Source organism: Netta rufina (genome assembly GCF_964035555.1).
Source record: "Netta rufina genome assembly, chromosome: Z".
In the NCBI taxonomy this organism is placed as follows: Eukaryota; Metazoa; Chordata; class Aves; order Anseriformes; family Anatidae; genus Netta; species Netta rufina.
Genome location: NC_140126.1, coordinates 5,153,976 through 5,168,876, shown reverse-complemented (window position 1 = coordinate 5,168,876; position 14,901 = coordinate 5,153,976). Strand labels below are relative to the sequence as shown.

Sequence of the window (14,901 nt, the reverse complement as noted above, 5' to 3'; positions counted from 1 at the left end):
GAGGGAAAGGGGCCAGAGCCCATGGGGTGGCTGCTTGGTGGGCTCCTGAGTCTGTCAAACCCGACTTCCACCTTCAGAACAGCATCAGTCCCGTGCCTGTGCTGCAGCATGGCAATGCACCCAGTAAGTGCTGGATTTCCCTGCAGTTAATGACCTCTGGTTTTCTTTGCATATATTGTAGCTTTTGCTTGGCCATCCACACTTTGTCAGACGGAGAGCTTGAAGCAAATGGCAGCTGCAGAAGCAGGAGGTGAGAGGGGTGGGTGTGAAGGCACAGAGGGGAAGATAGGGTCATCTTCTGACAGTAGCTCCATGAAAATGCAATGCTGGTCAGGCTTAGCTGAGGATGCACAGCTCAGGTCTTGCCCAGGACCTTTCGGCCTTTTCTTGACTGTCGTGGTTTAACCCGGCTGGCACCTAAACACCACGCAGCCGTTCGCTCACCCTCCCCCCTCCCCCTCTCTGGGACGGGGGAGAGAAATGGAAAGTGAAGCCCGTGAGTTGAGATAAAGACAGTTTAATAAGACAGGAAAATAATAATAATAATAATAATAATAATAATAATAATAATAATAATAATAATAATAATAATAATAATAATACAATGATGATAATAGTACTACTACTAATAATATGTACAAACAAGTGATGCACAATGCAATTGCTCACCACCCGCTGACCGATGCCCAGCTTAACCCTGAGCAGTCCAGCCCCCTCCCCCGGCTAGCCACCCCTATATATTGTTTAGCATGACGTCAGATGGTATCACAGAATCACAGAATCACAGAATTTTCTAGGTTGGAAGAGACCTCAAGATCATCGAGTCCAACCTCTGACCTAACGCTAACAGTCCCCACTAAACCATTTCCCTAAGCTCTACATCTAAACGTCTTTTGAAGACTTCCAGGGATGGTGACTCCACCACTTCCCTGGGCAGCCTGTTCCAATGCCTAACAACCCTTTCGGTAAAGAAGTTCTTCCTAACATCTAACCTAAGACTCCCCTGGCTCAACTTAAGCCCATTCCCCCTCGTCCTGTCACCAGGCACGTGGGAGAACAAGCCAACCCCCATCTCGCTACAGCCTCCCTTGAGGTACCCATAGAGAGTGATAAGGTCGCCCCTGAGCCTCCTCTTCTCCAGGCTGAACAAGCCCAGCTCCCTCAGCCGCTCCTCGTAGGACTTGTTCTCCAGAAGGGAATGGAAAGGGGTATGGAATACCCCTTTGGCTAGTTCGGGTCACCTGTCCTGGGTCTGTCCCCTCCCAGCTCTTACTGCACCCCCAGCCTGCCTGTTGGCAGGACAGAGCGAAAGGCTGAGATGTCCTTGGCTTGGTATAAGCACTGCTCTGCAACAATTAAAACATCGGGGTGTTATCAGCACTCTTCTCATCCTAAGCCAAAGCATTCCACCAGCTACTAGGAAGAAAATTAATTCTGTTCTAACTGAAACCAGGACATTGACTGTTGCCACAATAAATATGAACAGATTCAGAAGAAGGAAAGCAAACTGCAGCATAAGCAACAAGCCCCAGGCACAAGCAGCAGTCTTGGGTGGCCAAATGTCTGAGAGACTCCCTTGGGCACGAAGGTCCAGAGACGGGTCAGGAGGTGTTCCCTTAGAGACTCCACCTCCTAATTCCTAAAATGAGAGGTTTCTCTAAAAAGTGTTTGCAGGGCTTATATGGCAGATGCAATATCTCACTGGTCTGCACCCATGAGCACACTGTGAGCTCTGGAAAACACTGTGGGGGGTGTGAAGTCCAGCTCAGAAGCATTGGGCTGGACATAGAGGAGGATCATTGCAATGGCCCTGCATGCTGTTCCATGCGTCCATGCGTGGCTGGGAGGAGGCTGAACATTCCCGCAAGAGCCTGAATCACCACCAAGGTAATTAATGCAAATTTCCCAAACAAGCGAACAAGTCTGGAGAAGCCTTGCTGCCTGGCCTGAATGCGCTGAACGGTGCAGTCATCTTCACCCCAGGGCCTGCAGTCCCTTGCAAATCTGGGAAGAGCTTCTAAGGGGTCTGGAAAAGAAATCAACCAGAAAACCACTGGTCTGATCTCACATGGACTAAACCCTCCAGTGCTGTCCACTTGGGAGAGCAGTGCTCATGCAGCCTGATGAGAAGGCCATGAAGGGACAGGGGCCTGATCACAAGCTTGCAAGGACAAGGGCTCAGGAGGCAACAGCTGGAGGTTGAACCCCTGGCCTCACCATCTCCCTGGCACCCCATGTGCCCTATGGTGGCTGGGATATGAGGTGTCTGCCCAACTTTCTCCACCAGCACCTTTGGCTCTTGCAGACCCTGGGGACACCCTTGTGATGTCCCTGCCCTGTTTGTCTGGATGTGGCTGGGGCGCTGAGTCCTACTAAGGACTGAGGACCCTCTCTAAGAGGGTCCTTGGGGGAGCAGTGTGTGGAGCAGAAGGTGGCTGTGCCCTGTAAGTGCATTGCTACCTCACTCCCCATCTACAGCTACCCCCAGGGGCAGGTAAATCTCCTCCAGACTTGTTTTCCTGCCAGGACATTTCCATGAATTACCACCGTGGTTCTCCATCCTACAGCAAACTCTTTGGCTGCACCAACTCCAAGCTCTGGGTGCAGAGTGGGTTTTGCACATCCCATGTTCTTGGCCCACCTAGCACCTCTCAGCATCCTCAGGGTCCCCTGCCTGGCCTGCAGGATGGGTTCTTCTCCATCTCCGAACCTCTGCTGTGGATTCAAGGGCTGGCAGAGTGTGGAAGGAACCAGTGCCAGGATGCATGCCCAATCTGGGCGCTCACCAGGGCCGGTTCCCTCCACGGAAGGCAGAGAAGGCTCCGGTGCTGCCAAAACTATCAGGCTGAGTATTTTACCTCAGACAGCTTTGCTTTTATCTTTGCATGGGTGTCCCAAGGGTGCGGAGGAGGGAGCCAACCCAAGGCTTTGCATCCAGACCCTCATTTCCGCAGCCCAGCTGCTGCAAGCCCCAGTGCCCTTGTTCTTGCCTCTGATGGAGGCTGGGAAGCAGGTGAGAGAGGCCGATGTGTTCCCTCATGCCGCAGGGGAGGCGTTCAGCTGGCTGAGCTGGCTGCAGCCCAGCCCTGGCTGGTCCACGCTGTCCTTGTCTCCGAGAGCATCGAGGGGCCTCTCCTTGCTCTTGCCCTGGGGAAAATAAAACACCTCTGAATGTACTTGCTGGCTGGCGGGGGGGACCCAAAAAAAGGCAAGCAAACTGAGCTGGGGGGGAAACTGCATCAAGCAGGGGCTGCAAAGAGGGAACCGCGCGGAGCAGCGAGCATCCTGCAGGGACCGAATCCCTCCTGTTGAAAAGAAGCAGCAAAAACACTGCAAAGGGCACACAACTCGGATAAAAGCTTTTCTCCTTCTCAAATGTGCTCTTCTCTTGGCATCCATTTTTAATAGAGCTCCCTCTCTCTCTTTTTTTTTTTTTTTCTTCTTCTTTCTAAGTGCAATGCTGGTGAGCATTGCCAGGGCACTCAGTTCCTTCCCTTGGCAGCACAACACGTGCTCAGCTTCAGAAAAGCAGAGATTTCCCTAGAGCGAGGCATATTTTAATTTACCTGATCAATTATGAGCAACAGAAATTAGAAGGGAGAGTTTGGTAACATCATGCCTCACTTGTCCTTTAATGGGATAAATCTGTTTCTTCCAGAGCCACCCCCAGCTGGGCTTGACGTGGTTATAAGGCATTTTGCTCTTTTTGTCTTCATATATGTGAAAATATTGTCCCATTCATTCTCCTGTTTGCTTCTGCCGCCTACCCTCCATTTCATTTACCCTCATCAACATCACGTCTTTCCTATAGTATAAAATATGTATACGTACATGCTTCCCTCATATCCACTTGCTGGATGAAAATTTGTGGTAGCTGTCAAAGCATCTGATACAAAGGCACAATGAAAATACCTTTCTATTACTCTTAATATTCTAATGATTAATAAATAATAGCAATAAGAGGCATTTGGATTATAACCTCGTCTCCAGGCTTCGACTTCTGCTTAGCCCTCAAGTGCTTGGGCACCTGCACTCAGCTGCTTTGGTAGGTCCCTGCCAACTGAGCTATTCGATTTGATTCAATTCGATTCGATTTGATTCGATTCGATTCATTTCGATTTGTTTCGATTCATTTCAATGTGATTCTATCTTGTTCTGCAGCAGAGGAATGAGAGGGGAGATTTGGAAATTCCCACTGCCAGGTCTCGGGCAGGTCTCCTTTTGCTCTCGCCTTATCTCGCAGCCTTCAGGCTCAGTGTGTCGGCAGCTGGTGCTCTATCAAGGCCCTGCACCGTGTGATTTCCCCCCCTTCCCCTATCTCCAGAGCCTGCCCAAGTGGCTCCCACTGGTGCTATCTCTTCTCCCCACCCTTCGGGAGATGCTTGCAGACCTCTGCAGCCAGATCATGTCCTGGGCCACCCTGTGGTCCTAGCCCTACTGCTGGGGCTTTGCTGGTGCATGAGAGAGTCCTTCATCCTTCGGCATCACTTTGCTCTTCCAGCTCTTCACCCCTTACAGAGCATCTCTCTGTCTGTGTGCTCTGTTTATTTGGAAAGGCTTCCCTTGGTCATCCCCATGGGCTCTATGCCCCTTCCAGCCATGCTGGGCTAAGCTCCAGGGCCAGATTCATGCAAGTGGATAACAAACTTATCAGGACCGACGTGGTGTTTCAGTATTGGGCAACTGGGACCGCTTCACCGCCTGCGGTTACCTGATCCCGGCTCCTCTTACACTACAGGGAGGCATTTGCAATGGCAAGTGGGGAGAGAAGAGAATCACAACCAGCCCCGAAAAAAAATCACCTTCATTTTCTTGGCTATAGAAATGATCCATCAAAACCAGTACCTCTCATCATGTTCACCTTTGGACAACCATGGAAGGATGTCAGAAGGTGCGATACTTCCCCAGAATAGTTCCCTGACCTCCGACAATTTTTGGTGACTCAGAGTCCCTGAGTCAGTGGTGTCTTTGTATGTAATAGTCTTCAGCAGATTTTTCTCCTGTGAATTTATTTGGTTATTTTTGAAGTTGAGTGAATTTTAAGCATTTGCAACATCCTGTGGCACACAGCTTCCCAGTCTAATGGCCTGTTTGGGTGCAAAGTCATTTCCTTTGGCTTGCTTTGATCCTGCCTCCTACTAGGTTTTTTGATGCCCTTATCCTCATGTTGGAGGAGGTGATGAGCAATTCTTTCCTACCCAAGTGCTTTCTGCCTTTCATTATTTTACAGGCTCTACCATAATGTTTCCCATGCACATTTCTGGGGGACAGGAGAGTCCCATCCTGCACAGCTGTCCCTTCTATGGATGCTGAGACCTTAAGCCATTAGGATCACCTGAAGACAGCTTCCCTTTGGTCTCCATCCCTTTCATGACAAGCACCATGAGTTTCAGGTGCACCTCCACGGATTGTCTAAAAGACAAATCAAAGAAAATGACCCAAAATGAGATGTCACCACCAAGGTGACTTCAAATTGTCCCTTGTCTGTGCTTTATCCCTTGGGTGCTACTGCTGTCCTAAACTAGACTGCATGACTGGGGGAACCCAACTCAATTTGTTTGCTCACACACACAGGACACAAAAAACCCTTGAGTGATAGCAGAGCACACAGAACAGTGGCACTTGCTGTTCTGGGGGCTTTAGGGTTTCTGTGGGGAACAAGAACCCATGACAAGAGCCTCCACACCCGCAGGACTGCTGCCAACTGTTTCTGCAGAGGCAGAGCTTTCACGCCTGGTGTCTGCTAGCACCTTCTTGTCTGGACCCTCCAGTGGCTAGTAATGAGTTTGGTCCAATTTGGGTCCTTTTCCCAGCTGAGCTGCCTGATCCCACAGAGCACCTCTGAAAGGCCAGCATCTGGGGGTGAAGCTGTCTCCGTGGGTTCAAAGGAACAAGGAGGGATCTGGCAGCGACAGGCAGCGTGGTTGCATCATCTCTGTTTCCGTGGGAAGCGAGAGCAGAATGGGAACTGCGAGGGAGCTGCCTGACTGCCCGTGCCAGCCCTGGCTCAGCTCTCCTGCACCCTGGCAAACCCTGCACTGCTCTGCCTCAGTTTCCCCATGGAGTGAACGAGGAGGATGGGGCACAGTGGTCTTGAAGGGCCATTGGGAGCTGGGACAAAGACAAAAAGAACTAGACTGGTTCAATCTGAGCTAGGCGTGCAAGTCACCATCATCATCATCACCCTCACCCTGCCAATGTTTTCCCTTCTTGCCCAGGTGGTCCCTTTGCCCTGGCACTGTTCACTCCAGCTCAGCTTTGTTTGCACTTCCTAGCCCCATGACAGCCAGTGCCACTTGAAATGAGGGAAGGATGGAGGGATGGAGGGGGCACCGGGTGCCTTGGCACTGGGAGGTTTAAGCCATGGGTAAATAAATGCCACATTTGCATGTTCCTGGGTCTCTCCACTACATCCAGTCTCAGGAGCTGCCTTGGAGACTGATTTTTTTTTTTAATGGAGCAATATTCTGCTGGAGGGAGATTGCTGAGGGCTGTTTTTGTGGGATCGTGGCAAAAAAAACATCACTGACAACGCATTGCACTAATGTGAGAGGTCCGAGCTTCACGGGTCCTTCCCCTCCGTTGGTGTCCCTGGTGTGATTTTTGGAGGCTGCAGGTTGTTTCTTCGGATCAGAAAAAAAAAAAAAAAAAAAAAAAAAAAGGAAAAAGGCAAAAGAGAAAAAAAAAAAAGGAGAGGTTTCTCCTCCCTGTTGCTATGTGTAAAGCCCACAGCAACAGCAGGGAAATCAGGCAGACTTGCTCTCTAGCCTGTCACAGAAAGCAAGCCAAAAGCAAGCAGAAAATAAAAACAAGGACGCAAAACCATCTATGCAAAAAGCAAACAGGCAATTTAAAAGGAGGCAGATGCTGCTAGTGTGCTATGAAACGTGTGAGCTTGCCATCAGCTCTCTTTGTGTAATTCAGGTCACCCAAGTTTTGCGATAAAGCTGTCAGAGCTGCTGGCTTCGGGCAGTCACCACCAGTACATATGGATTGTTTAAGTCACAACCAGTATGTATGGATTATTTAAGCCCTCTCTAATTTTATGACCTTTTGGGTATTTTTTTTTTCTGTTTGTAAGTGGAGCATGTAACACACTCTCCCAGAGCACAACCCACTTGGGAGGGCTCTGGATGTTGTGGGATCCTGAACCCCGGTGCCGGGGACCTCGCACAGCTCCTGCACTGCTGATGCTGAGATTTGCAGTGTGTGCTCCAGCAGAGTGGGCAGGTGAGACTTCTTGAAGCAGGTCACCATCCTGCCATGTCATGTGTGACAGGGGTGCTGGTGAGACGCAGCAGGGGACCAGCAGCCCATCCTCACTATAGAGACCTGAGCCCTTCAGCCTGTCACTGTAGGGGGACTCAGGGCTGGGCACTTGAAATTACTTTAAAAAGGAACTAGAAATGACTTTAGAAAGAACAGAGGCCTGTTTAATCCCACAGTGAACTGCAGCTTCTGTGGGGAGAAAACAGTCCCCGCCTCTCCCAGGAGAGGAAGCAAGGTCCTTGGGTGGCCAGACCATGGCTTTCTGTGGCCATGGCGTGGCCAAGGGGGTCAGGGGCTGGATGCAAAGCTCTGGTGGGGAGTGTTCCAGGCAGGAGCTGGCTTTGCCTGTGGGAAGTGTGGGACATCTGTGGGTGATGCTGCGGGACCCCCATGTCCTAGCCCGTCTGGTTTTGGTTGGGGGCCCTGTCCCCTTCCTCAGTGTCACCTCTACGTACCTGCATGCCGGTGGCACAAAAAGGTGGGCACATGGGTCCCCTTAAAAAAAACAAAACCAAAACTAAAACCAAAACCATAAACAACCTTAGGAATGATGGCCACAAATGAGCACCAGGCTTTTTGTTTTGCAAAACATAATGGTATGGTGGGCAACACCAGCCTCCTTTAATCTCCTGCAAATCCCAATATTTGGACACCAGAGATCCCTGTTGTGGTTTGGTGCTGCCACTGCCCTCTTCACACCCCAGGGGAAAAGTCACCTTGAGAGGACAGCCCTGCTCCACCAGCATGGGTGAACCCAGCAAGAAACAGGCAGAAACAGAAATAACCCAAATAGGCATGGGAGGAAACTCAGCCCTAGTTATTGGTCCCACCAGCACTGTTATTTCACGGGAGATATTTCTGGTACCTCCTGCTTATCCTGGCGTGTGGCAGGAGGCTGTGTGCCCCTGCGCAGTTTCTATCTGGGTGGAACAAAGAGATGGGCTGTGGTTGCCCTGGGAAGGGCTGGTGGCCATGGACCTCCTGGGATTTGGGGTAGGACACAGCGTCAGGAATTTGAGTGACTTGGCCGAGAACAGCTGATGATAGCCAGGGGCTGTGTCATGGCTTCTTTAGTGCAATTTAGCTGTTTTTAAGGAAGTATGCGTGTTGTTTGGGGGAGTTCTGTCATTTGTAAGATGCCGTGCTGACTGCGGTGTCCGGACAGCTGCTGGTGACGAAGGATTTCCCCAGGGGCATGCTGATGCTGGCTCTCCCTCCACCAGCACCTCCTAGGAAAGCATCAGCTCAGGGACACCACACCAAGGAAACTGCCAGGCTCCAGGGGATGGAGCCAGGGGACAGATCCCTCCCATTCCCGGGTGTGGGGCCAGGGCACGGCCGGACAGAGGATCCTGTGGCTTTTTGGGCAAGTGGGAGGTGGTTGTGGAAGGCTCACAGCGCCTGTGAGGGCGGGCACAGGGAGTGGCATGCTGTGAAGTAATTTTTGATGATGATTATTAGTATTAGCATTTAAGAATGGGGCGTAATTAATGACTCGCCAGGTGCTGAAATACCTTGTTAAATAGTCTCTTGCAGGAAAGGCGTCACCTGCACTGCTGCAGGGCTGGCCGGGCCGCCCCGGGACAGCACGTGTGTACGTATACGTAAGTGTATATGCTGTGTGTGTACGTATGTACTTCCAAAGGGAGTCTGTTTTGGGGTGGGGGTTACAGGGGGATGCCGTGGCACTTCCACTGGTGACACCCGTGGGCATCCCAGCCACCCACCCACAGCTGCAGCTCGCTCCCTGGTGGCACAGTCCCTTGTCCCCTGTCACTCTCAAGCAGCACAGGGACATGACCTTGTGGGCAATGATGATTAAACGAGTTTTACCAGCCCTCCTAAAAATGCCAAGCAGGGCTGTAATTACCCCCACCCTGAATCAGAGGGGGCCCGACCCCACAGGTATGCCCACAGCAGCCAGAGGTGTCAGGCAGTGAGTCGTGGGGTCAGGACACAGGGAAATGGAAATCTGGGAGGGGAGCGGAGCTGGACCATCGGATCCTGGCACATCAGTGATGGGAGGGAAGGTGAGGAAGGAGCACTCCTCCAGATCTGTTTCTTTCAGAAGCACAGAGGATGAATTCCTGCTGAGGTAGGAGCTGACACCGTAATTCATGCTCAGCAGAGTCACGGGGCCAGTCCACAAGAATTACTTGCAAAACTGGCTGGGAGTTAGGCATCCGTGCTAGCTGGAAGTCATTCTTTGCAGGTGATGTTGGGATCCGAGGGAGTGCGGGGGAGCACGTGCACATAGATGCACAAACAAAGTTTGTGTACCCACCAGCGGGGCAAACCCAGGGGACCTGACCTGGGCTGATGAGATGGAGGAAGAAGTGATTTGGTGTAATAATAAACAAAAAATGCCTCTGTCAATGGGTATGTGAGGGATGCAGCCCTTTTACTAAAAGGAAATGATGCCCTGCTCCAGGCATGGACTCAGCACTGGGGTTTGCTGGGTAGAGATGCCATGCAGTGGTGGCAGGAGGAAGCAGGGCTCAGCAAGGCAAAAACCAGGCACTGGTGGAGGCCTGAGTCCCAAATCTGTGACCTCCCACTAGGGGACGCATATGGGATGGGCCTTCAAATACCCTGACAACCCAAATCTAGCTGGACCCGAGGTTTGGAGCTGTTTCCGCAAAGGCACCATCTTAAAGGGAATATTTCTCCTGCTCCAGTAACCCACTTGTAGGCTGCAGCCAGCCCAGCCTAGCTGCCCTTGCTTGCCTAGCCTTGCAGGAGTTTCCCCATGCAAGCTGGGCTCTGCAGTTTTGCCTTGTGCTCTCTGCAGATTACATGTGGGATGCCCACCCTGACAAACTGTGAAGTAGTGCACCCCTGGCTGCTCTGAGCTCATCCTTCCCGGGAGCACACTGGCAATGCTGCCTGTGGCCTGACTCCTTTGGGAAACAAAGCTATTTTCTGTGTGTGTGGAAAACTTCAGGCGTAGTATTTTTGCAGTAACTGTTTGGTCAGAAATCCTCATGCCAGAAGCCACGTTCAGCTCCTCCTGAACCACCTGAGGCACCACTTGGTAGGACAGGGCTGTTACACCCAGCCCGTCCATGCGGTCAGAGCAAAACCATCTCTGCTGTCTGCCAGGCAGATCAGAGCGGGCCCTGGGTCACCCCTCGTCCTTGATTTTAGGGCTGTTTGGGGACCAAGCTGCTCATGTGAAAATGTTACGGTGCCTCCTGCTCCAGGCTGGGTTGAAAATCGCAGTGGGATGATTTTTGTGAGGAAGGGTTGGCTGTTTTGCTTGGAAATTAGGAACCAGCAGAGAGCTGCAAACACCAGCCTGAGCACTTCAACAGGATGAACTAGGAGCAACACACTAATTATGTGAGAAAAACACCCAAAACCCTGTTCTGGGAGAACTTTAGAGATGGACAAAGCTGAAGGAGACAAACGGAGGGCTGGAGCCAAGCTGAAGGTGCCCCATGGCACTGGGACTGTGGCAGTGATGTGAGTGGGGGTGGTTTGTTGCAAACTGTATGTAAGTTCATGAAAACTTTAGGGTGTGTAGGGGCATTAAAGGTTTTTATTTAAAGGCTGGACGTGGTGCTTGGGGACTAGTGGGTGACATTGGGGGTCGGGAGATGGTTGGAGGACACCATCCTGGGGTCAGCCTTGGTCTTGGGGAACACCTTTAGTGACTCTGTGACTATATGGTTTGACGTCTGAGGGGCCAGACCAGACCACAACATCCCCACAGCTCTACCCTCAGCCCCATCAAACCCCCCAAAAACCCAAAAAAAACCCAAACTGCCCCCTTTTTGCCCCCCCACCCCACCCCACAGCACGACCCGCCGCAAAGCGACGACGAGCCGCCCCCCCCCCCCTCACACAAACTTACCGGGGGGGCGGGACGGGAGGAGGGGACGACCAATCAGAAGCCCGAAGCGGTGCGTACGGACCAATGGGAGGGCGGCGGGCGGGCGCTAGCGGGGTCCGCTGCGCCACGCGGGGCGCTGAGGAGAAGGAGGCGGCGGCCATGATGGCGGTGAGGGGGCGGCCTGAGGGGGCCGGGGGCGGCATGAGGGGGGCTGAGGGGACCGAGGGCGCCCGGCGGGGCCGGGATCAGCGCCCCGAGCCCCGGGGCCATGCTGAGTTCTCCCCGCAGGGCTTCAAGGAGCCGGCAGAAGCAGCGGAGGCGGAGCAGGGCTCGCAGACCCCCGGGAGAGGCGCTGCCCGCGGTAGGAAGAGGCCGGCCCCGGCCCCGGCCCCGGCCCCGGCCCCGGCCCCGTCAGGGCGGCTGAGCAGGGCCGAGCTGTACGAGCCGCCCAGCAGCGAGGAGCTGAACCGCCTGAAGGAGACGGAGGATCTGTTCCACTCCAGCCTGCTGCGCCTGCAGGTGAGATCTGCCTCTCCTGAGGGCTCCGGGGGGATTTTGAGGGGTTTTGGGGGGATTTTGGAGGTTTTTGGGGGGCAGCGCCAGGCTGTGAGCAGGCTGCGGAGCCCTCCTGGCCTGTCCCCTGCAGGAGCTGGGCTGGGGGACAGCGGGCATGGGGCAGGGACAAAGCCCAGGCTTCATGAGACTTCCAACGTGTTCTTGGGGTCTCAGTTCTTGTTGTCACCCCACCCCCAGCTTTTTGCTTCATTTACTGCTTTAAAGCTGAACGTTTCCAGCAGGTGGTTGCAGTGTGTTGGGAGTGTGAGTGCTGCATCTTGCAGTGCGGTGATTGCTTGTCAGGGAGTAACATTGCCACGTGCACCCGTCTGCTGCAAGACTTTTGAATGGGACAGGAGGGTTTTTTGTGTTCCAGGAAAACAAGCAGCCTGTGTGAGGAGGGGGTGCTACATAAATAGTGCCTGGTGGCCCTCACACCTTTGGTTTTTATAAGGAGCACCTCCGATTTCCTGATTGCTTGTTAATTTTGGTAGCAGGATCTCTAGGACCTCATTCACGATGTGAACTTGCAGGGTTGCCTCTTGGAGCTGGCACTTTGTCATGCAAAAACCTTTCTGAGAGCAAAGCCCGTGACTGTCATTCCAGCTTTTCATGGCTGGGCCTCATGTAGAAGCCGGTGGAATGGAGCTGAATTCCATTTAGCACTTCACAGGAGAGGGCAGGAGCTCCTGCCTGTGGGCTGGCTGGTCTTCCAACTGTGAGATGAGTTTTTGCAGAGACCCAGGCGTTGTCCAGCTCAGCTTGCTGCCTTCTTTGTCTTCTCACCATCAGTGGTGCAGTTCTAGTGTTGCAGCTGCTTTTCACGGTCCCCTTTCCCCTGCAGATTGAAGAACTTCTGAAGGAGGTTACTCTGAAGGAGACGAAGAAGAAGAAGATCGATGCCTTCCTCCATGAAATTAATGGCCTGCTGAGCGCCATCCCGGAGACCTCGGAAAGTGACGTAGGTCCCAGGGGGCTGGGGGAGGCAGTGAGTCCCCTGTGTGGAGCAGGCTCTGCTGAGGACAGAGCCAGTTCCCCATGGGAACTTTAGGGACAGAAAAAATACTGCCTTGCTTTACGTTGGCGGGGTCTTCAAGTTCTGGGTGCTGGTGCCTGCCAGCTCAGGGCAGCGCTGTGTGGGAGGAGGGGTCTTGCTCTGTGCCCATCTGCTCTCGGTGATGCTTACAGCCTTTATTTCTCCTGCCTGTCCCCAGCTCACCGACCAGTCGTGGCTCCCCGGGGACGTGAAGGTGCCGTTCCTGCAGGTGCCTTTCGATGTGAAGGGCAAGTTCCGCTTCCTGCCCCCGGCCCAGCTGAGCGTGGTGGGCAGCTACCTGCTGGGCACCTGCATTAAGCCTGAGATCAACGTGGACGTGGCCGTCACCATGCCACGGGTGAGTCTGGCTGTGCCTGAGCTGAGCCCCATCTCCTCCTGTCCCCTGTGGTCCTGTCCCTGTCCTCGTGATTCCTGACACGGACACACAGCGTGGCAGCTTCTGTGAGGAGCTGGGGAGTGAGGCTTCAATGCTCACGCTGTTCAGAGTTTCAGTGGCTTTGGTTTTAGCTCCTCATGATGATCTTTGTGCCCTCTGCCTGGGCTGAACTTCTCCCATGTTGCTGGGGAAGCAGGATATTCTCTGGCTTTCAGTGCCATTGCACTTCTGCCCCTGCTGCCAACTCTGTGTTAGAGGGAGCCTCTTATTTGCAGGCTCTTACCGGCCTAGAGCTGCCTCCTCTTGCTGTCCAGTGTGGCTCTGATGGGCTTTGAGAAGATGCAAAGCCCTGTTAGGCTGCACAGCTCCTCTCCGTGATCCTACAGCCTGATGAACCAGCAACAGGGCAGCGTTCCTCACTGACCTGGAGCTCTCTCGGGTTGTAGCTGTGTGTCAGAGATGGGGGAAGCTGTGGATGTGGTACCTCGGGCTTAATTGGGCTCTGTGTGCAGGAGGGCTGAGATTCCCCTGTCCCTCCCCTTGCAGGAAGTCTTCCAGGACAAAGACAACCTGAACCAGCGCTACCACCGCAAGAGAGCTCTGTACCTGGCCCACATTGCCCACCACTTCTCCAAGGAGAAGCTCTTTGGCAGCGTGAAGTTTGCCTACATGAACAGCAGCCATCTCAAGCCCATCCTGCTCCTCAGGCCCCAAGGTAGAGCATTCACCTTCCTCCAGCAGAGGGATCCTTGCAGTTGGTGATACATTTCTCAGCTTTGCTCCCAGTTCTCCCTCCCCTCATCCCTCACCCATCCTCATCCTTTGAGGTCTCTTCCCGTCCTATGGTTCCTGAGCCTCCTCCCCATGCCTTGCTGGCTTGCCCACCCTTAGGGAGGAAAGCAGACCCTACATAAACACAGCTCTGTCTGGCACTGTCCAGTTTCCTCACCCCTGCTCCCTGTTACCTTTGCCCTCCTTTGGTGCATACAGGCAAGGACGAGAAGCTGGTTACTGTGCGACTTCACACCTGTCCTGCCCCGGGTTTCTTCAAGCTGAGCCGCTTCCACCCTAGCAAGAACAACGTCCGGACAGCCTGGTTCATGGAGCAGAGCGCCCCCAAAGAAGGTAGGGCCTGGGCTGGGGGAGCACGAGGCTGCTCATTGCACCTGGAGCTGGGCTCGCTGCAGCCCTTCTCTGCGAGTGGGAGGCTTGTGGTTGGATCCAACACGTTGCCATCTCCTTGCACAGGAGCCCCTGAGCCGCCCACCCCACACTACAACAACTCCATCCTCTGCGACACGGTGCTGCTGTCCCACCTGCAGTTCTTGTCTTCCGCCGCCACCGACTTCCCGGGCATGAAGGACGGCATCGCCCTTCTCAAAGTGTGGCTGAACCAGAGGCAGCTCAGCAAGGTGAGGGCTGGGCTGGGCTCAGTTCATGTGGCCAACGTGCCCTTGGCCTCTTCTCCCTTCCTGGGGTGGAAGGGGGGTGGTTTGGCCCCACTGGGTGGTTTGCTTGGCTTTTAGTGTCTCATTGAGCTCCTGTTGACTTGTTTCCACAGGGCTTGGGGTGCTTCAGCGGCTTCCTCGTCTCCATGCTGGTTGGGTACCTGCTGATGAAACGCAAAATCGTCAGGGTGATGAGCGGGTACCAGGTGCTGAGAAACGTCCTGCAGTTCCTGGGTGAGTTTCCAGGGGCCTCTCAGGGCAGGGGGAGCTCGGTGTCAGCAGAGTCTCTGCACAAAGCCTGAGCAGTGGAAGAGGGGAGGGGGTTATGGCTCTTCTCCCTCTGCTGAGCCCCTGTGGGTGG

At 53.6% G+C, this 14,901-nt stretch overlaps 1 protein-coding gene across 1 annotated transcript in view; it reads left to right on the top strand.

The window, feature by feature from the left end:
- Positions 1-11,228: 11,228 nt before the first annotated feature.
- NOL6 (nucleolar protein 6) overlaps positions 11,229-14,901 on the top strand; it is a 28,823-nt gene continuing 25,150 nt past the window's right edge. The window contains exons 1-8 of the mRNA XM_084305021.1: positions 11,229-11,272; positions 11,393-11,623; positions 12,504-12,620; positions 12,874-13,053; positions 13,639-13,807; positions 14,083-14,217; positions 14,341-14,504; positions 14,654-14,774. Of these exons, the coding sequence (XP_084161147.1) occupies positions 11,264-11,272; positions 11,393-11,623; positions 12,504-12,620; positions 12,874-13,053; positions 13,639-13,807; positions 14,083-14,217; positions 14,341-14,504; positions 14,654-14,774 (1,126 nt within the window). The 5' untranslated portion in view covers positions 11,229-11,263. The remainder of the gene's footprint in view (positions 11,273-11,392; positions 11,624-12,503; positions 12,621-12,873; positions 13,054-13,638; positions 13,808-14,082; positions 14,218-14,340; positions 14,505-14,653; positions 14,775-14,901) is intronic.